The sequence below is a fragment of the Tyto alba genome, unplaced genomic scaffold, assembly GCF_018691265.1.
Source record: "Tyto alba isolate M040663 unplaced genomic scaffold, T.alba_DEE_v4.0 Super-Scaffold_10, whole genome shotgun sequence".
Lineage (NCBI taxonomy): Eukaryota > Metazoa > Chordata > Aves > Strigiformes > Tytonidae > Tyto > Tyto alba.
The window spans coordinates 3038890-3061365 of NW_024881262.1; the positions used below are offsets into that span (position 1 = coordinate 3038890).

The 22476-nt window shown below is 38.4% G+C and overlaps 2 protein-coding genes across 6 annotated transcripts in view; one reads left to right on the forward strand and one right to left on the reverse strand.

Annotated features, from left to right (window-relative positions):
• The window catches only part of IFT80 (intraflagellar transport 80), a 55774-nt gene extending 47872 nt beyond the window's left edge, over window positions 1-7902 (reverse strand). Inside the window, exons 1-3 of one of the 3 annotated variants that reach the window (XM_042793632.1) lie at window positions 7742-7902; window positions 5345-5427; window positions 4353-4574 (exon numbers count right to left, since the gene is read on the reverse strand). In XM_042793632.1, the coding sequence (XP_042649566.1) occupies window positions 4353-4574; window positions 5345-5381 (259 nt within the window). In that variant the 5' untranslated portion in view covers window positions 5382-5427; window positions 7742-7902. Of the gene's footprint in view, window positions 1-4352; window positions 4575-5344; window positions 5428-6738; window positions 7392-7547; window positions 7678-7741 lie in introns of those variants that run through there. The other 2 variants (XM_042793637.1, XM_042793641.1) reach the window with 2 other exon arrangements.
• An 86-nt stretch (window positions 7903-7988) lies between these two features.
• The window catches only part of SMC4 (structural maintenance of chromosomes 4), a 41294-nt gene continuing 26806 nt past the window's right edge, over window positions 7989-22476 (forward strand). The window contains exons 1-5 of one of the 3 annotated variants that reach the window (XM_042793603.1): window positions 7989-8646; window positions 10787-10976; window positions 12109-12287; window positions 12898-13089; window positions 14877-15053. In XM_042793603.1, coding sequence (XP_042649537.1) covers window positions 10826-10976; window positions 12109-12287; window positions 12898-13089; window positions 14877-15053 — 699 coding nt within the window. In that variant the 5' untranslated portion in view covers window positions 7989-8646; window positions 10787-10825. Of the gene's footprint in view, window positions 8647-9719; window positions 10202-10786; window positions 10977-12108; window positions 12288-12897; window positions 13090-14876; window positions 15054-22476 lie in introns of those variants that run through there. The other 2 variants (XM_042793619.1, XM_033005628.2) reach the window with 2 other exon arrangements.

The following is a 22476-nucleotide window of genomic DNA, read 5'->3' on the forward strand; positions in this document are numbered from 1 at the left end:
TAGCACTCTCTAAATATATAAACAAATTGGGATTTACTCTGTTGACTTAAACAGAAATTACATCCTATCTTCTTTCCACAACATCATGTTATGTTCCTACTGGAGACTATCTACTGGTCTGTAACAACCATAAGCATTTAGTTTTAATAGCAATTAATCCAGCAAAGCTCAATTCCACTTTGCACTGTGCTATGCTAGCCAAACAGTAGCATTCAGATTAACGACAGGAATAGCAATAAAGGCCCCACATGTCCAGAAGGAACGCAAAGGCTGAATACAAACTTGACCCACTGAACAATTCAAAATTAGCTAACAAGAGATCGCCAGACTGGCTTGAAGAACTAACGGATGTGTCACCTTGGGAAATGGGGGAAGTTAAGGGATTGCAGACTTTGATCAGACACTACTCAGCTACACCACCATTAAGATGATAAACCCTAGGGATGTGCTGAGAACTGGACAATTTGAGGGGCCTACACATTTGTAAAAAGGGGGAAAAAAAAAAAAAAAAACAAAACCAAAATCACCACACAAAAACCCCACTGCAATAAAGTTGGCAAAGATAGTCAAAACAGTTTATGCTGCATGCAAGTAAAAAACAGCTGCATTAAAAGAAAGTGAAAGTTAATCAAGCTGATCTCCAAAAGCTGGACAATGATAGAATTGATAGAATTCATAAGCACTTGAGAATCTAACAGAGATATCTACATGATCATTTACATGTTTCACAGATTTTTTTTTTCTCATTCAGTAATTTTTTTTTTTTTTTTTTTTTTTTTTTACTGATATGGAGGAGGCAGCATTTTTCCTGACCTTCTCACCGTGTCTCGTAGCTGAAATCTTTATAGAGTACTTTGACATTAGCTAGAATCCTAGGGTAATAATTTTAGGTTAGACCAAAAAAGTTGTAAGCAAATGAACACAAAAGACTTATTGAGGAAAATGCAGATCAACTGTTTCAGATTTCGTTGGTAACACACAACTAAAATCTTGAGCAGCAAGAAAAATCATCTGCTAAGCTGCGAGAACCCCTCACTTTACACCTCTGTCATTGACTTATGTCACTTAAAATAATCCAACTTCTAGTAGTTAATTGAAAAAAAAGGATTCTGGGCCCTACCGATACATGGTGCTACTCATGAATCTTTATTCTGAAACTGTAGCTCTCTGTTGCAGTTTCACTTAATCCACTTACAGGAGAAGGGCAAGCATTCATATCTACCAGACATTACATGTAAGAACTGCTATCTTACCTAAAGTTGCACTGGGTTCATATATAGGCTTAAAGTACTTCTGAATGCACAGCTCCTGCGACATGCTAATTTTTGAACACTTCTGAAAAAAAATCAACTTCCAACCTCTCTAAACACATCTATGAATACGATTTATTTTTCCTTACATATCTTAGTGATATAAAAAACAGAAAAATGGGAGAGAAAAATTGCATAGCAGAGTTTTAAAAGTAATCTTTCTTATGAAGTTAGTAGTAGACCTTAAATACTACTTCAGACATTTGTCAAAGCATTATTCAAGCAGAACATGAAACACTACCACATTATTTTAATAACACTGGAAAAGTGACTGAATAAATTAACAGATCTAACTCACCAGAGCTGCTCTTTTGCTGACTATTTATACATATAATTTAGAACTTTACAGAAACATGACATTAGAAATACAAATGTGAAGACTGTAAAAGAAAAAGAAAGGAGAAAAAAGCAAGGAATTGAGCACTGCCTGACCTACCAAAATCCCTCCATCCCATGTTTATCACTGAAAGGAAAACAATACAATTTCCATAGAAATCTGCTCAGTTTATATTGATCATTGATTGACTTCCTGAAGAGCATCTCTGTTTAGGTAAACTCCATGCACTCAAAAGCATAACAGTATAATGCATGCTAATATCAGTTGATACAAATGAATCTTCTTTTCCACTTTCACAAAAGCTTCTGCTTCTACCTTAACAGTTTCACAAGCAATACTTTGTTAGATCCAGCTGCCTAAAATTCACAGTAAAGTTTAGCACCAACTATTGCAAAAATTACAGCTTCTACTTGGTCAAACTTCTCTCCTTATCTTCCCTCCCCATGTATATCTAGGAAGCTACAGGGAGCCAACCTCCAGACACTGGCCAAAAGATGTCCTGATTTTGTTCCACGAGTTCAGTGCATTTATTCCTGAGGAGGTATTGAATATCTTGAAGAAATACTGATCTCCACTCTGTGACATTTCAGCCCTCAACTCTCAGCCCTCCTAATTTTTAAGTGCATCAATTGCCAAAAGCCAAAGAAATCACCAAAATTTCACGCAAAGAATGAATTTCCTCTACCTTCTTCAAATACATATTACTTCTCTCCATCCGTACAGAAAGCTATACCGGGCGCATCAGCTCCAGACTGTTAATGCCCAGTAACAAACCTGTTCCCAATCAAGTTCACTGTGAAGCTAGCCAAAAGCCTACAATAAGTTCCCCTCACCAAAGAAAACATACTAGACCCACAAATTCCAGGTTCTGGCCAAAATATGGGCAGAAGTTAGCTGGAAATTACCCACCAGTCCCATTAAAACTATCAATAGGTCCCTGTGAAAGCTATCAACAGGGGCATGGGCAGACGACCATTATTATCCTGATGGAAACGCTCTACAACGATGGACCGTGACCTGTTCTGCATGAAAAAGCTAGCAGAGATTATTGCTTTGACTTCAGTGTTGAGAAACTCCCATCGCTCCCACTTCTGTAGAAATACAGCTTTACCACCGAGATCTTCAATTGCTGACAAAGAAATATAAACTAAGTTTAGCATGTTGATGCACTCTGCTTCTTTGTGGCACATAATTACGAGTTCCAGCGGGCTAATGTAATTGACTTATTCTGAAACTTTCAACAACATTATCAACCCAGTAAAACACAAAGATATAAAAAGTTAGAATTGACATAAAGACTATCCTACTTCTGTAAACAAGTCATACAGCTCCTCCAAGTCACCTGCATGCCAAATTCTCGGATGTAACATATGAAAGTATCAGAAATCATTCACAAACTAACACAACAACCTCTTCAGCAAGTTCTTGCCAGCGGACTGACAGTTAGGCAGTCCCAGTCTACACCAAGGACTTGTTCTTAGCAGAGCTTTTATTCCAATACAATTTTTATAACAAGTTCAATGTAAACCAACATATTTCATATAGGATCAACCCCTTTTAAAAACTGGTGGGTTGAGAAAGAAACACCCTCGTCTTAACTACAGTGTTTTCACACGGTAGGTTCCTTGTAACAGAAATAAAAGGGGGCAGCATTCAGAAAATTTATTTTTACCATTAGTTTTCATATTTTGTTCAAACAAAGAATTAGATCGAGAAGAAGGGACTCCAAATGTTTTTCCTTAAAGAAAAGGTATTAGGGGAAAAAAAAAAAGGGGAAAATTTGCACAGAAAATTCCTGGTGGCATGGAACATAATCCCCATGACAGTACTAAGGAGACAAACTCATGTGAACAGTATGGACTGCTTCGTAATAAATGTGAAATAACAATGAAACCAGTTACCTAAGATTTCTTCACTGAACTGGGGATATATCTGTCTTCATGCAGGAAAAAAAAATCTGACTGTGTGCAAGTCAGGCAAAATCAATTCCTAGTGTCTTTAGGGAGGAAGAGAAAAACCCCAAGCAATCATCAAATCATTTTGCTCCCATCTCCCTTCCACAAAACAGAATCCATATGCTGAAATACAGCTGCTACTATATCGATCATATAGACTAGTATTAGTATACTGGGCAAATAGCAGCATACTGGATATATGTATGTATAAACGCATCTGCTATTAGAGTGGACATATGTACCAGTCTTCCATCCCTGACAACAGCCAGGACTAGATGCTTGAGAGGGATTATTCAAGACTCCATCGAAGCCAGATAGAAGACATGCTCTTGTAACATGTCCAAGAAATGGACTACATTGATATTAAACATCATGGTCAAGCAATTTCAGTAACCTGGTCATCAGTTTTCGTAACTACAAGTGATTTGGTATCTATGTAGGCATACAGTACAGGCATATTTAAAGCTACTAGTTTATGAAATTGAAAAAAATATGGTATAAATGGACCTTACATAAAAAAATTACATATCTGCTGTCAGAGGTACACTTGATAACATTGTATTGCAGAAAATTATAGTAATACAATGTATTAAATTTGAAGTATTTATCAGTTTTACACCAGTGTAACCGATGTATAGGTATTTGGAGTTGCTTTATTGCAGACTATTTTAACTGCAAATAATTTCTCATGTATCTGAGAGACATAGGCACAAAGTGGTGTGAAATGATAAATATTTTAAAGTGACTTACCATCAGAACTTGTTAGAACAAAGCTTTCTGCATGGGACTGCTTCTTCCCACCTATACTTCTGGGAAACCAGTGAAGATCTATGGGATAAATATCATCTGGAAGTTTCACTACTCGAGTAGTCTCACTAGTTAAAAGGTTCCATTTCATAATTTGGTGATCATCACTGCAGGAATATAGCTCATCAGCTGTTGTCCATCCCACACAGCTAACTAATTCTTTATGTTTAATTAAATTAAGGAAGTCTGAAAATGTTAATTATTAAAAATAAGCTTACAAAATTATCTCATTTATGCTATACAAAACTGAAGGAACAATACAGGAAGATTGTTTAGTTAAGATTACATGGAGTGTTTTATATAAAAAAATATGATTCTTCATTCTTTTTCTTCTCTTGTGTCAAGAAAAGAGCTGGTAGAAACTTCGCAAAAAATAAAGCCAACTATCATGTAAAAATATGAATGCAATGCTTATTACGTTGCATACTTATTGAAACATAGCTGACATGTTGGGTTACACCCCTAGAAGAGTCTTAGTGCACAATCATTCAAATCTGTTGGTTTATTAACACCACATCGTATAAAAATTGTTGATGTATCTGATTTATCAGTAGGAATATCACAATTCTATTTGTATCTGCTACGTGCATGTCTTATTACAAACAAGCAGATATATCACTACTCCTATTTACTGTCTAGGAAAGCTTTTAACTCACCACTACAAATAAGAAAGGAAAAAAACTTTAAAATTTCCTGGCAAAACATTGATACCTTCCGAAGGGAAGGTATTACTCTAAGATTGTTCAACATCTCCTAAAAAGTTGCCCTTAAAAGCTGCGCTGAATGGCAAGGTGAATGAAAAAAAAAAAAAAAAAAAGCCACCTGCAATTTACAAATATTTTACTGTGACATTTATGATTAAGAAATCCTTTCTGGAAAAGAGGCTTTTCAGATTTAACAAGCTTTTCTACAGTTTATTTTGAAATAAAGGATATGCTTTGGTTCCTTTAAAAGTGAAGTCTTCAGTCTCATTTCAGTTATTCACATTGAGCATCAAAAAGAAGACATGTAGGTATAACTGCAATAAAATATAAACACACATATATAAGTAGCCAAAATTAAAAAAGAAGACACTAACACCAAAATAAAACATTCTGAAATAAGTAATATTACATTAGCACTATGGCAAAATAAGCACCAAAACAGACCTGAGTTTTAAGGGAATTCTGTTTGTACAGTACCCAACTCTGCATTTATCTTATCACTTAGTATAAAGACACTGGACAATTTAAAGAACAAGTGATGCTAGGAACATATTGTTGAAACATTATAGGTTGAAACACTGAAGTTCTCTTGTGCTGATATATAGTCATGAAGGTAACAAGGGAAAACCTGGAATCGCAAGCTTTTCAAGGAACTTCATGCTTAAGAGAGAGCACTGTGGGAAAATTTAGAGGAAAAAGCCATACTATGAAATAATCTGGCTGTGACAAAATGCTACAACACCCTAGGCTTTTATCCACCCCTATGGGTAATGTCCATGATACTTTAGTGCAACACAGTAATTCCACGAGCAGTTCAATGGGGTCCCACCCTCTCCTAATTGCAATAGCCTTTCTCTGTCTGTCCCTGGACAGCGCAGAGGCACTTATCCAGGTTAAAACTTTTCTGCCTTCCAGGATGAAGTGTGAGCAAGAAGTTGAGAGCAGAAGGTATACTCTGAGGAGAGCATGATGATGCACAATGTAGCCTTCTAATCTGGAATTTTTTCACCATAAAAATTACTCTGTGTCAAACAGTTACTATGTGGAATTTAAGAAGCATTAAAAGGAGAAGAGTCCTAAAACTGAATTTTCTATGCCCAAAGAATGAAATAAGTTATTTGCAATCCTACTTTACATCAACTGATAAACACACGATATAATTATTTAAAAATAAAAATAATCCTCTCTCATACTTGAATGTCTAACTTCCTTCTCTTACCCTTATCCAAAAAACACATTGGGAATCTCATCATCAAGGCATTTAAAAGGGGCCTAAATTTGTACTAAACTTTCAAAGTAGCCTTCTAATCAACCCTGACTTCTGCATGGTGGTAATGCCCTTGTTCTGCACCTGCATATACCTGTTCAGCACACGCTGCCACATTTTTTGCCGGTAAGCTGCAGGACTAGTCTCTGTGCTGCAAATTCTGAAACCAAATCCCCAAACATAAACCTTACAATCTATATACAGCAAAGAAATATTATGGAGTAAAAGAGCGCTAAGGATTTATTCTCCAGTTTAATGTAAGCGTCTATCCCACTTAACAGAATACTTCATATTTATTTGGATGCATGGATCTCATCTGCTTCTTTCTGCTGTACACGCCACACCTTGCTAAACCCACCTTTTCAGTTGCTGCTTCGTATTTTCTAATTGTTTACTTCTCACTCACTGTTTCAGCAGGCACATCACTACTGTCAGCTTCCAGCTTGCACTCCCTCCCTTCTCCCACTACACCGGGTTCTGTTATTTTCCTTTCAACGGCAAGACCAGAACTTTATTATAATTTTTGAAAACGGCTTAAACACTCTTTATGTGCACCTAAAAGGCAGAACGCTCACCCTTATGTCACACAGCTCACCCGCTATCAATCAACAGGTACAGTCATCCTACTACATAACTACATACAACTGCGGGTTGGCGGGAAGCATTTACTAGGAGTTTTGAAAAAGATAGGGCAATAACAAGGAGTTGTTATTGTGGCACGGTGGGTTTGGCTCGGCTTCTCCCAGCCTGGCACCCCCGCTTGGTCCCGCCGTCTTGCACCGCGGCCCCCCCGCCTTCTCCTCCCCTCAGCCGCTTCCCCTCCGGAGCTGCGGCTGAGGATCAGAGACGGCGGCGGCGGGAGATTGAGCAAGAGCTAGGAAGCAAGGGAGAGAAGGGAAAAGCCAGAAGGCAGGATGGAAAGAAAAGGGCGTAGATGGCGGCGACGGGGCAGGAGCTCGTTCCCCGCTGTGAGGGAACCGCAGCCCTTCCCGCCCGGTCGGCGTCCACCCTCCCCAAACAGCCTCAGGCAAAGCCGCGCCATCACCCCCTTCTCCCTCAGCTTCCCAAGCGGCCGATTACCCGCCGCTCTTTCTCTGGGCGAGCCCCAACGCCCGATTCCCTCAGGGCCGTCCGGAGAGCCGGGGGTCGGGGCTCCCCCGCCCTTACCTCGCCGCCGGGTTGTCTCCCGCAACTCTCCCTCCTCTCCTCCCACGCCCAGCCCGGGGCGAGGGGGGGGGGGTCACGGCTCCCGACCCTCTCGCCCACCGCCGGCGGTGACTCAGACCCGGGCAGCTTCCCCCGACGGCGAAGGGAGGGGGGGGGGGGGATGGCCGCCACCGCCCACCCGAGTCCGCCTTTACCTGCGCCGGCAGCGGGACGAAGAGCGCAGAGCGGTTGGGACCGCGGCCGGTTCCCGAGCCCCGGCGGCTCTCCGCCCGCCTTCCTCCCCGTCCCTGCCGCGACCCAGAAGCGGCGGGGCCGAGGCGGCGGCTGCCCGCTCCCCCCGCGGCCAAGCGGCTCCGTCTCTATGGCTACTTCCCGCGAGACTTCCTCCTCCTCCTCCTCCTCCTCCTCCTCCTCCTCCTCATCCCACCGCCACCTCACGGGCCCTCCCCGCCCAGGTGACACGGCCCGGTGGCGTCACCGCGCCGCCCGTTAATTAATACCGCTTTAAAACCGTCGCGTCCCCATAATTTTTATTATGTTTTTTGTTTTTTTTTTTTTTTAAATAACAGCGCCCCTCCGCGCCGCCGCTCCCACCCCACCACCTCGCCGCTCGTTGCCGAGCAACCGAGCACCGCCCACTGACCTACTTCTAAAATTAAAATAAATCCTTTCCACGCGGGGCAGGCGGGCACGGCCGTGGGGCCGCTGTCACCCGCAACCGCGCTTCTCTCTCCTCCCTCTCTCTAAAAAAAAAAAAAAATCCCGCTCCCCCGCAGCGAGGCGATTTATTTTACTCATTTATATTTTTTTTCATCCCGCCCAGCCCGTCCGCGCAGTAACGGAAAACAAGATGGCGCGGGAGCTTTTTTTTTTTTTCTGATTTTTTTTTTTTTTTTTTCCCTCCTTTCAAACCCGCGGGAGGCCGGCCCCCTCCCTTCCCAGCATGCCCCGCGTTTTTCTAACGAATTTCGGTTCGAGTTCGCCGTTTGGGCGCCATTTTCGAGTGTGGAAGCTGCCGAGCCGCGGCGGGAGCCGGGAGCCGCCCGCTTTACCGCAACCTGCCGCCTCGCTGGGGCCGGAGCACCGCGAATCCTCGAAGGTACCGGTTCTGCGGGGAGGCTGGGCGGGCACGGCTTCGGGCGGAGGCGCCGGTAGTTCGCCTGAGGGCAGGTGGAGTTGGGGGGGGGGGGGGGGGGGCGGTTTCCCCCCACTGGGAGTGGGGTGGCGGAGAAGCCCTCAGGGCGCTTCTCTGGGCGCGGGGTGCTGAGCCGGGGGGCTGGCGGGCTCTGCTCCGCGCCTTGTTTTCCCTTATTTCTCCTCACCCTGAGGAAGGGGATGGTGGAGGCGGCCCCTCTCCGCGGGCCCGCGGGGGCTGCCCCGCCGGGGGCTCTTCCTGAGGGACCTGCCCGGCGGCCGCTCGGTCCCCGCGGCGGCGGAGCGCGGCCCCCGGCCTGCCGTGTCCTGGCCAGTGTCGGCAGATGGGTTTGAGGAGGTGGGGGGGGTGGGGGGGTGGGGATGGGAGAGGGTCTTCAGCACAAGGGAGAAAGGCCGAGGTTTCCCGCTGTGCCCTTAAGGATCTCTGGGGACCGTGAATCGAAGACCCACAGAGGACGGGGAAGTACGAGAAGGCGTTTGGGTAGCACAGAGGCCCGATTTTAATCTGCTTACAAAGCAGGGACCCTTCTATAACTAGTTCTGCCTGCTCCTTTTATGCTTGGAGTATGAGAGAGAAATGCTAAGGAAGTCCATAACGATTTGGAAAGACCGTGACAAGGGTGCAGTCGGACTCCTTAGATTAACGGACGGATTGGAAAAAAAAAAAAAAAACCACCAAATTTTTTTCACTGACATGGGCTGTCGCTATCAAATGTAATCGGCTGTTAATAAGGAAGCTTTTCTGTCCTTCTCTGACTTTTTCGCCATCCCCATAACAAAAACGGGACTTAGGAGATCGTCGAGAGATGCTTTTAACAAACACCTTTGAGCTGGCTCGGGGGAGGGGCTGGGCACGAATTTGTTAAATTTGTTAGAGAGTGTGTGGCAGATGATTTATCGCGATTTAAAAGCTGGGGTCAAGTAGTTATGCTTGTTCATTCTGTTGAAGTATCGGGCGGGGGGGGGGGGAAGGGTTGGTAAGGTAAATAGGTCTATATTGCACAATTCTGTTGGAGTGGAGCGGTTTTGGAAAAAAAAAATAATAAATCTGGTACTTTGAGAGGCTGTAATTGTCTGAGACAGCCATTGCGGAACACTTCTTAACAGGGGCATAGACTCAAATTGCCTTAAAATGAGTTCTTTCTCTCATTTCCCCCCCTCCCCCATTGTCCCAAATGAAGGACTCTCATGAGAGTGTGGGTTGGGGGTAGGTCTGAAAACGTCAAATGATTGGCACCAATTGTAAGATGACTTTCTAACCACGTCAGTTTTTTATCTTGTGAGAAGTAAACTTTCTCATGTCTGTTTTTCTGCGAACTAACTTCGCCACTTGCTGCAATTTAAACGCTTTGGAGAGAGTTTCACTCCTGCAGTCGTCCTTCTTCACATCGGTTGCTTTCTATTTATACTTTTTGGGAGCTGTGCTTAAGTGCTAGCTGATGGACTTTTGTAATGTTTTGCTCTTGATCAATTAACTTTAACATCACAACTAGATTAAGGTATTTTGTTTTGCTTTCTCTGTTGAATGCTGGCAGTAGTGGTTGTGTTATATTTTGCGAAATGAGTGTGTTGATTTAAACTGTTCAAGAGTCAAGTCTTTGCTATAATTATGCAGGTCTTTTTGTTTATCGATGTAGAATATATAATCAGCATGGACTGGTGAAAGTAAAACGTGTGTCAGGTCTGAAGTGTGTATGTAAAGAGCGTTTCCAGAAGAGTATAGACATATGGCTACTCATTTTGTTATTGCGAATGTGTCTTTAACTCTTTTGCCCCCAGCATCACGGTTGCTTTCTCTGAGCACAGTAACAGCGTTGAACGTAGCTGTATGAGTTTTCAGTAGGTAGATTCTTGCTGTTTCTACAGATTAGGGTCGGTCCGTTGTTTTTGGGGGGTGCTGCATTTTAAAATATAGCATTATGAGGCTAAGCTTTAGGTTTTGTTTCAAATTTGGATTTTTGTCTTCAAAATACCTCTAGTCTTTAGTTTCTAAATTAGTCAAACATTTGGGTAAACATGTAGGTATATTCCTTAGGCGATTGTAGTTCAATGCTTAGATCACGGGGTTTTCTTGTTTATGTTAGCAAAGGAGATAGATCCCTTCAGTAGTTTGATTGCTTGGAATGGAACAGCCACCAGAGATTATGCCAAGCAAGAGCACCAAAACCTCTACAGCAGCCCATCGGAAAGGCAGAGAGCCCTTAGAGGAGTCCACCAGTGACACAGAATTGAAAAATGAAGGCAACAGAGAGCTTGGCGAAGTACCTCCACAAGGTAGGTCTCAATATTGTGGTTCTGATGGTGTGTAAAGTTGATGATAGTGCCAGTTTAGCACAATGTTCAGTTGAATTTCCCAACTGTTCCAGAAAGGATTAGCTCTTTTCCCTTTCTAGAAAGGAATATTGAAAGCCTTGACTCCTGGCAAACTTAAACTGCTTTTCAAATGGCAAAAAGGGCTTGCAAAGAGTTAAAGTGTTTGGACCAGTGATTTGGTACAAGTGCAAAAGCAATGTGTAGACTTTCTCCTAATGAAGACTTATTTTATATTCCTGATCTCTAACATTGTATTTAAGATTGTGGTACAACAGCAGGATTTTTCAAATTTATATGCAGCCAATGGTATGGGATTTCTTGGAATGGAATAAATGTCAAGTTTATTTACTTAACTCTTAAAATGATTTGACTTTCTTTTTCATGAAGCAGTGTATTTTCTTCAGTTCCTTGAGTTGAGGTTTTGCTGAAAATGTCTGGAAAAGCAGCATGTGTGTCTTTTTAGGTAGCCAGAAATGCAATTATTAAAGCAAGGTATTTGACAGATGGATTAATATGTTGAAATTGGTGGCAAAAACTACTGTGTATGTGAAGAAAAAGTTGCTGTTGACTGTTGAAAAGCTGCTTTGCTTACAACTAGCTGATATCCAGGGGGCCAGTTTGTTTTCGTAACAAACTTCCTGTCTTTGCAGAGTAGTTGTGCTGTCATTACAGCTTTCAGAGCATTGTGCAGCGATCCCCAAATCTTGCAGAGTGACTTGTGAGCACACTTGAAATGTGGCTTTGCACTTATTAATTAGAAAGACTTTGCCTGTTTCAGATTTGTAGGCTTATTGTGACGGTTGTAGCTATTGTAATTACAAAGTGCCTATTAAAGTGTGTTAGAATAAGAATTACATAATGAAAGAACAAACCCACTAGTGAATCGATGGGACATCTTAAGTATCTCTTTTTAAAAATTGTTAATGGAAAGAAGAATTTTAATTCCACGTAGCTCATTTTAATAATTACAAGCAAAAGTATAGGTTCGTATAGAAATGATGTTTGGTTTTCTAGTAGAATATTTTAAAAGGTGTCTAGTCACTGGAAGCTTATAGTCTTTTTTTTTTTTTTCTGTTTGTTGAATGGTTTTTAGCAGCCTCAGATGAGATGCTTGATAATCAAAGTTTAGAAGAGATTTTGGGTAGCATCTCTCCTCCCCCACTTCCAGCAATGACCAATGAAGCTGGTGCTCCTCGTCTCATGATAACTCATATTGTAAACCAGAACTTCAAATCCTATGCAGGGAAGCAAACTTTGGGACCTTTTCATAAGGTATCTTTCTTTTACCTTAAGCATTTTTTTAAATGAAGGTAAGACTTTGCTGTGTGTTAACATTCCTTCCTGTATTTTTATGTAAGCTTACCTCAAAATAACTGAAAAATATTTAAGTTTTAGAATTACTTATATAGTGTTATTCTAAATTTTCATTATTGGACAGTAGAGAAAAGTTAGGTGCCACTTTCTTATACTGTACAGTTTTGATTTGTCAGTAAACCTTAAAGAAATCGCACTTTTCTCTTTATTTCGTTTACTGGAGATCTTTTATGGGTGTGTTTGAAGAATGAGAATATTTTTTAGTGCCCACAAGAGACTTACGTGGCTAATCATGAAACTTTCCTTGCGAACATGCTTGCTAAATACAGTATCTCTTCGAGTTAACAAGTTAAAATTTAGAAAGCTGAGCTGAATTGAGGTATGGGGATTTTTATTAAATAAGTTGTCCTGCTTTACCTTTGGCAATAAAAACTAAACTATCAAATAGTCTGCACTTTCATGCACTAGGAATAACTGTGTTTTAAACTGTTCACAAGTGAAATGGGTGATGTACACTGGCCAGGATCTATTTCCCTTTGAGTATCACCTTTTTCCTTCTATTATGCAGCGTTTTTCATGTATTATTGGGCCAAATGGCAGTGGAAAATCCAATGTTATTGATTCAATGCTTTTTGTGTTTGGGTATCGAGCACAAAAAATTAGATCCAAAAAACTCTCTGTTCTGATCCATAATTCTGATGGACATGCGGATATCCAGAGTTGTTCTGTGGAAGTCCACTTCCAAAAGATCATTGACAAGGTATGTATGCTTCTGTTTAGAACAGTGGAGACATTTTATTTCTATAAGGATTTGAAAACTTTTAATATTTGGTTATTTTCACTTTGAGCTGGGGAAAAACTTCAGAGCATGATTAATTTACCTTTGGGATGTAAAACATCAATTCAAAGATAATTAGCTTTAAAAATTCCTCTACTGAGTAGTATAGTTCTCAAAATATTAGTAGGGATTCTTTTTTCTATTTTTCTGCAACACTAATATCTGGTACATGTTCGTTTTAAAACTATTTAGAAATATGTAATAATCATTTTAAGAAGAAATCGTTTTAGAGTTGTCATCTCACCTCAAATAAATACAACTTATTTCTGAAATTAATAGGACCCCTAAAAATTTATAAGTCTGTTTGGACATGTTAATATGCTAAAATTTATAATATAGGCATATATATTAAGAAATGTATTTAAGCAAATCTTTTCAAACCAACTAGAAACTGTTTTATGTTATCTAAATTTAGAAAAATATATAATGAATCTGAAACTTACTTATGTACCCTTTATATACTGTAACTATACCTGCAATTTTAAAGCAGATTTTTAATCAGAAATTCTGAACCTCACATCCTACCACAAAATTTTTTTGGACTTGATATTTTGTTTGAATGAAATAGAAAGTGTTGGCAAATTAAAAAAAATACTTATTTTGCTTGCCACCTCATGCATTGATAAAAACTTCGGGATATTTTTGTTGATTTATTGCTATTACAGTGCAAGGAATTTATTTCTCTTACTTCATTTAAATTTAATTTTTGTGCACACATTCTAGCAAAAGTATTAATTGTTGGTTTGGGGTTAGTCAAAATAGTGGAAAATGTACACTGAAGTTTCAAAAATTGTGTTAATGAAGTGGCAATATACCAGTCTTTGAAGGAACTGTTTTAAAAGACAATTTTTTTCTTTGACTTGATGTACATATACACATACCTTTTGATTGTATTTATAATAACCAGATTCAAAAAATACAAAGTTTATTGTTTTTTATTTTTCACTTCACTTTGTATTAACATCTAGGAGCTAACTTTATGATCTAAAAAACTTCTGCATATACTAGATACCAGTTTGATTATGCTCTTGGGGGTTAATCTGTGAAAGTGGTCGGCCAGTTTAAGTCTTTACAAGAAGCATACATCGGTTTTAACTTTTTAAAGTATAGTACAAGCTTTATTTTCATTGCTGCTTTGTAGGTAAGTCTAAGATATCTTTTGAAGCTGGTGATGTCATATTTGTCACATCTTTAATGTTTTGCTTTTTTATCTTCCAGAATTTCTCTTTAGAACTAGTCAACTAAAAGCAACTCCTTTTCCTAGTACTATAAAAGAGGAGTTTAAAATGCAAACAGTAGTTAAGTCATTCAGGACTTCCTAATCTAAAATTTAAAGGGTGGAATAGCAGAGCCACTTTAAATTTGAAGTAGGCCTTTTCCTTTGTTATTTGAAGCAGTGGTAAAGAGAATAAATTAAGTATTTTCAAAGCAATAGCTTGTTTTAGAGGTGGGAAAGGCATAATATGAAGGCCATTCAGTTTAAACAATTTGGGTTATTTTTTGTCCAGATCTCAAGGCTTTTTTTTTTGCTTTTTTTTTTTTTTTTTCCCCCGATATGCAGCTTTAAGACAGTTTCCACTTCTACTAGACCCCAGAGTGCAGTTGACTTAAAACCTGAACATGATAAAACTTTTGTGCTTAATTGTGAAATATGAGGTAAACCTGTGATATAGTAATTGGGTTTTTGGCTTTGTTTTTCCTCAAAACAGGAAGGAGATGATTACGAAGTCGTTCCTAACAGCAGTTTTTATGTATCTAGAACTGCTTATAGAGATAATTCTTCTGTCTACAACATCAATGGGAAGAAAATGACATTCAGAGATGTTGGTATTCTTCTCCGAAGCCATGGAATTGATCTGGACCATAACAGGTTCTTAATTTTACAGGTTGGTGTATGAATAAAAACAATTTTAAGTGAAGCTATTTTTCCAGTTATAATTATAAAAAATACTGTCTAGGTTTTAAGTCTTGTATTTGAGGCCTTAAAGTACTGTAGCAGCACATCATGGTTTGCATGCTCTAATAAAGATGCGAATCATTATTTGCTGCTTTAGAAATTTAAGGAAGAGAAACAGTTGAAGATACTAATATAAATTTTTCTATTAACAAATTTGTGTTCCTGACATGTGGATGAATAGAAGAATTGTCATACTTGTTCCGCCCTAGCAGCACGTAAATATTGGTGTAGTAAAATAAACCTTAAACCCCAATATTATTGTGCTGCTTAAGCGTGGCAGAGATTCAACAACTTGTTTACACTTTGGATAAAAGTGCATCAATATTAACTTAAATCTTAATGATTCTACTGCTGTGTTATCTGTGGCTCTCATATATAGACATAGTTTTACTGGAGAAGTATGTATATAAAAATTAACTGTGCATAAAAATTGAGTGCAAGAAAAAACACATGAAGTGTACTTTTTATTTACACTTGTTTAACAACTGTAGAGGACTCAGAGAATGGCAGGTTTATAGCCAATTCAAGCTATGTTTTTAAAAGCTGCAGTTTGCAACCCATACTGTAAAAATAATCATAGAATTTGTCAATATAGTATAATTTATATTCACATTTGACCTTAAATTTGTAAGGCTCTCTGGCATCTGTTTGCTGTTTAAAAGACAGGCTGAAGGGAATCACACTTAATTTTTTTCTAGTTTTTAAATAATAATGGAGCCCTTTGCTATGTGCCAAACATTTGCTTAAAATGTAAATTAAGTTAAAGTTATTTGATGGAAGTATTTAAATTATTAATTCAGTTGAGTAACTATAGCTGCAATTTCCCAGGTTCCAGATCTACTCTGGAGGATCATGGCCTAGAAAATTAGTGAACAGTGGGAGTCTCCCAAGGTCTGAAATTTTTCAATAGAATTTTAGGCCTGTTTCTGTCAAAGGAGCTTCCAGTTCCCCTCTAAAAAAAAAAAAACCCCGATGTTCTAGACAGGTCGCTGTGCTTGCTTCACTTCCTCAAGCCTTTTCGTGCAGTCCTTTTTTACAGTTACACCCACAAAAAGAGGATATGTCCGCTTTGAAGTCTCCATGCCAATTAATTATTCCCTTCAACACTTTATTCCTGTATTTTCTGTTTCAAGATGGAGTGAGAAGTACTTCCAACAGAACAACTATAGTAAATACAACCTTTTTTGCTATACAGTTGCTCAGAAGTATCATTTTGCATTTTCCTCCTTTTAGAAATTTTGGTAGAGTCAAAGATTAAGCTACATAGAATTTATGGTGCAGAGATATCTAAATCTTAGTGTTAGAGAGCTTGCCCTTTTACCACTGGGATGAGAGGAAGGGAACATTTGGGAGGGAGTATTGCTAACCTTTTGCTAACCTTTATTTATTTATTTATTCCCCGTGCCACCACCCCCCCCCCCAAATGTGATTTGTTTTCATCTCCCATTAATTGTTTCCCACGAAGTTATCAATGAGGAGAACATACTTTTAGGAAGAAGCTTGAGCTTTGTACTTTCTACCTGTACAGTGGGAAATAAGGGGGAGGTATAGCCAATATCAAGGCATAAAGCAGTGGTTCCAACCATTTTTTTTTTTTTTTTTCTTTCATTCCACAAGACTCTGTGTGGGTAATGTATTATAACGAACAGCAGAAGAAACAGCACTGGAATTTTTATGCTTCTGCTAGTCTTTCTGACTGAGGCAAGGTCCTTTCTCTTTGTATGTAAGATTTTTCACACCTTTTTAAAGTGAAATCTACTGATTTGGCGATTCAAAGTTGAGTACTTCCCAGCTGTGAAATGTAGCAATATTTTCCCCATAATGACAGCAGAACTTCAAAACCCAAATACTAAAAATTATAGTTAGAAGTAAATGAGACTATGTCAGAAGGTTAAGGCTGTGGACTACTGTCACAATGTCTGCCCTTTTTTCCCTAATGTTTTTCAAATCAAGTTATTTAAAATTTGAGGGATAAGTAAGGGTTTATTTAGCTTTTAGTCTTCTCTTGTTATAGCTAAACTAAAATAGGCTATCATAAGTTTAACCTGGTATAAAATAATTTCTCATTTAAAATAAATTATAAATATCTTTGATTTTGACTGTCAATAGGGTGTAATTAAAATATTTCATGTGCATTATAAATTTGGGGCAAAAATGTTAATTAAGGATTATCAAATGCAGGTTTTGATGTGACAGAATATTCACTAGTTAGTACTAAGGAAGAAGTTGTAAGAGTACATGTCCTACGTGTAGTAACAAAACTTTTAGGTACTTGATTATATCTTGCTAGCATACTTAGCATTGCTCAATGGAAAATATTTGCTTTTTAGAAGACTGCTTTATTTTTTTGGTTTCTTCTCCCCACTTCCCTCCCCCCCCTCCCCCTGTTTTGCAGTCTTTTTCTGACATAGCATATTTTGGTGCCTTTTAGGAAAAAATTTGAAAGCTTAGATCAAATTGAATTTTGTAAAAGTTGGTTAGGGCATGAGATAGGTATTTCTGCTGATGTCATACTGAAAATATTAAAATCAAACTACTGATGACTTTTGTGAGTGACACTGCAAAAAACACCTGTGGAAAACCAGAATATGTAAGACTAATTGAGTAGTTACAGAAGTGTTACAAATTCTGTGCCTGAACTAGCTGATTGAAAAAAATCTTGTTTGAAAATGGTTCTAGTTACAGTGGGATATTGCCAACATTTAACAGGAGGAGTTTGTTACTTTTGTGATCCTTAACTTCTAACACTACATATTTCATGTTTGTAGTAAATTTCTATATGCTTTTAGTACTTTACGAATAGACAAGTGCTCAGTGCATTTTTAATGAGCTTGCCACAGCCTGAAACTGCAACAGGAAAAAACTCATCTTGTCACTTAAAAGTATGCTAAGCATTGTGGTAAAATCTAGCATCTTGCTGCTGTTCTTCTGTTTTCCACACTTAGGGCCCCAGCTTCAGTAATTTGTGTATCTGTAAAGAACAACAAATAAAATAACTTAGCTTTTCTCAGAAGACTTGTAACAGAAGTGTACATATACAGAAAACTTGTGTGGGTTCTGTGCTCTGTCTGGGCCGGGCAAAACTCAGAAGTAAGTATGTTTGCTGTTGCTCAATAGTGACTCCTCTAAAACAGGTTAACCTTGAGGCCAGAAAAAAAAAATCTCAGCCTCTTCATCCTGGCTGGTTTGCCTCTAAGGAATTACGAAATAAATGGGGAGCACGGGAAGGAATGGCAGTTTTGGACTTTGCAGGGTAGGCATGTCTGGGGAGCAAAGCAAACTGGACAGCAACCGTTAACGCCTGCTGAAATTGGCTTTTGCAGTCTTTCAAGGTAAGAGAAGTATAGTTGATACCTTTTAAAAGAAAAGTGGAGTTTCACAGGTAACTCCCATTCAGTGACTTTGCAAATAAATGTTGTAGAAATAGTAATTGATGGCACAAGGCTTCGAATTAATTTTGTACTAAAATACAGTATCATGGAAACAGACTTCTATCAGTTGATTTCAATTTACATTAGAAGTTATTTTCTTTCAAACAAATTGAAACTGCTAAGTAAATTTTGTACTAGTTACAGTAGTATTTCACTTGAATGTATTTGATAGACAATTAAAATAGTCTCATATCATCTTAAGCAAGTATAAACTACTACAGTGATTTTATGTGTATGTACTTTTGTAACCGATTGCAGTGGCATTTTGTAATGTAGTAGGTCTTATCCTATGTCAAGATTATGTTGCCAGAAAGGAAGTTTAGTCAAGGTTTTCACCTGCTGCTTTGTGGAAATGATGTAGGAGTCGCTCTTTCAGTGCATTGGAGAGGAAATGAGGGAGAGCAGATTTTCTTCTCACTTTGAGATAAGCCAGAAGTTCCCAATTGTTGAGGTCTGCTTTCCTAATGAGGCACACCAACATTTGAGCTGAAGCACCGAGTAGAGCACAAGCTGAAAAGCTCTACTGGGATTATAAATGGAGATCTGTGCTGCCAACATTAGTGGTGAAGAGAGGTTTGTTCTAGAAAGGTCAAGGACAGCTGAGCTGAAGTGGTAGGAAAAATTAAAGCAAGTGTGATAATATCATTAAGTAAAACCAGATCGTTTGAATAAAACAGTATGTAAAAATAGAAGCCTCACACTGCTTCATAGAGTACAGAATCAATTTCACTGACTGTTTAAATATTATTTTTTATGCTGAAGTGAATACAGAGCAGCATAAGATATGCTCGTATGTCTATATGCAGTTTCAAAATTAATTCTCTTACATTATCAGGAAACTTATGTTGGCAATTCACATGATTTTTTAGTTTGCAAATTGCAACATAACATTGTAACCAAGGTTTATTAAGCTTTCTTCAGAAAAATAGGGAAATATGGAAAGTGGACAAAACCACTTTTCTAGGGGCAATGTGTAATTGAGTGATCAGTTAAATAGTTTAATTAGAACATACCAATAATCTTAAGTCAAACATTGTAGGTTGAGTTTGACAATAACCAACTTAGATTCCAGAGTGACTCTAGATTTGCACTCAATTTGTATTCTTGTATTAAATACAAGAATGTCCTTAAGAAAGCTTCTAAAATTAGACAGATGTGCAAACAGCTTGACAAAGGCTACTTTTAAATTATTTCCAGAATTCAGAATAGTAGTTTTGTGCAAACAACTGAATGTTGTATAACAGGCTAATCCAAAGTTTTTCCTCTTCTTTGGACAGTAGTGGCCTTGTAGATTTGTGTATGTGCATTTATTACTTATTTGACTTTCTTGATTTCCCACCTAGCTTATAATACTTTTCTTGGAAGGTAGAGCATGAAGTTGAGTATTTGATACTTTCTCCTCTCCTGTATATTTGCCATCTGGTGAAACTGAAGGGTAGAAACGAGATATGACTCTAAGCATTAAGTAAAGCAGCAGTAACAGGGAATTGGAGAAAAAAAAAAAAAAACAACCAAACAAACAAACAAAAAAAACCAACCAACCAAACAAAAAAAAAAACCAAACCAAAAAAAACCTGTTGTGACTTACAAGAAGAGCTGTATTACAGCCACATTTCCAGGAGATGGAGAATAAGGTTAGAGGAATATTGGTTATCTGTGTCTGTAGCTTCTGATGCCCATGTATGTAGAATTAGAGTTCAGAGTCAAAATTTTACATGAAGAGGGGAGTAGGGACACACTGTCAAAATAAAGTCAAATTGATATTACCATTATGGAAAATTGAAGCTATACAAATTTAGCACTTATTTTTGCCATTGTTTACTGTACTTCTGCTTAGAAAGTGAGAGCTATTATTTTGCTGAAGTAAAAAAAGGTGAAGTGTGAGCAGTGTCATGCTAGTCTAATATAAGAAAAATGGGAGAAGGGTTAAAACCAGTGCAAGTAGAATACAGAGAAATGGAAAGACTCATGTCACATTGCTGCCTAGTGGCATCCATAAAATAAAAATGAAGCTTGGGTGTCTATATTCTCAAGAAACTGTTTACACAAAATACCCAGGAAAAAAAAAATAATTTGTGAGGCAACTAGTGTCAGATGCAGAAACTAAGAATTATACAACGTCCAAGCTAGCACTTATCAAGTGATATGACAGGTTGATGTTCATTACTACTTTTCCTCAAATTTTACTCCCCAGTGACTTTTGCAACAGTTACAAGTTCTGTCAAACATGTAGAATTGGAGCTGCATGAGAAGAGCCTGAACCTTATTAGTAGTCATTTAGTATTAGTGCTAGTTCTAATGTCAATGTTCAGAAGTGGGTTAGAATAGAAAACCGAGGAAGGAAAAACAGTAATTGGAATTTCCCAAAATTAGTCTTGGATTTTTTTATCTTTAAGTGTCTGTAGAAAAATAGATTTACTTTCTAAATATTCCAATGTGGTTTCTTTTTCAAGCAAATCCATGGTGCCACTGGTTTCATTCTGCTGGCTGCATAAGCCATTGCTCTGCCTTGTGCTGATGAAGGTGTGAGAACTGTATTTTCAACTCCTGTAGCTGGCTGGTGAAATATTTGCAAAATCTATTGTCCACATTCCCCTTGCTCTGGGAGAAATGCTTCACTGTTTGAAAGAAATTGAAATACAGCAATGTTCTATAAAACAAGATCAAAATTTCTAAACTTTATCATTATTTTAAGAGACTTTTTATGCCAGGTCAGTTGTGTCTAGCCTTCCACATTAAGAAGTTAAGAAAAGAACTGAAATTGAGTTATAATTTGGATTGATCAAGACTGATCCTTTTTCAGTAGGACAAACAATAACAGATTTTGCCTACGGCTACTACAATCTCCCACAAAACTTTAAGTTAGAGGTGGCTGTTATAACTGCATGGACTGCTTTCTCAGCAGTTTGGATATGCTGACTACAACTCCTCTATTTGCTTCAGCTCAGTGCTTGAAGGACAAGTTCTGTTGATCATCTGTTGCATGTAAAGAAAACCCTATTGTTTCAAAGTTCAGTGTGGTATGAGTTTTCCTAGTAACTGAAATAGCCCTTTTGGGAACAGACATTCATGCTTAAACCATTTTAATCTAAAATTCAACATGCTTACATTAAATATTTTTTTTTATACATGCATATATAATAATATCCTGTCACAAATATCACAAAACCGTTAATCTTGTGATGCTTGACAAAGTTAAATGAAACCATGTTCTGACCACTGTATACATTTGTGTATGACTTAAATGAAACAGAATTATGGAATAATACTATAAAGTTGCAAACTGTAATTCATTTAATTGGTTAAGTTAGTAAGAAAATTGAATATACATATTGACAGTATTAAGCTACAAGGTGACTGTGCTGTAACAGTTGTTATGCTTGGGATTACAGTATAGCCTGCTGATACCCATCCAACACTCAAAGATGTTGGACTGATGAACAAAACTTCTCTTTATGGCTGTTTAAAAAGCCTTAAAAACTAGTATGTTGTCAAAACTATGCTACCGTTACAGTGAAACTAATAAAATATTGTTCTGAATTTTAAAAAAGCCACGATTAACTTAAAAATAACAACTATTATAGCCATGGTCATCATATCTAAAATTTTGCAGTAGTTTAATCCTGAAACACTGTTACCAGTTTTGACCATAACCCCAGCCACCAGCTTGCTAAGTACTGTAACACTTCTGTTACAAGGCAGGAATTAGAAATTGGACTGATTGTAGTAAATAGGCTTATTTTACTTTTCATTACTCCGAATGCTGGTAGCAAGAGAGTTCTGAAATGAAGCTGTCTTCTTGCATCGATGCAGAACCACAGCTAGGTAGATTTGACATCTAGGTGTGGGGGGGTTAAATCCAAATGCTGAATCTTCAGGAAACTTGTGAGAGGAAAATATCCAGGCTGTTACAGGGGATTC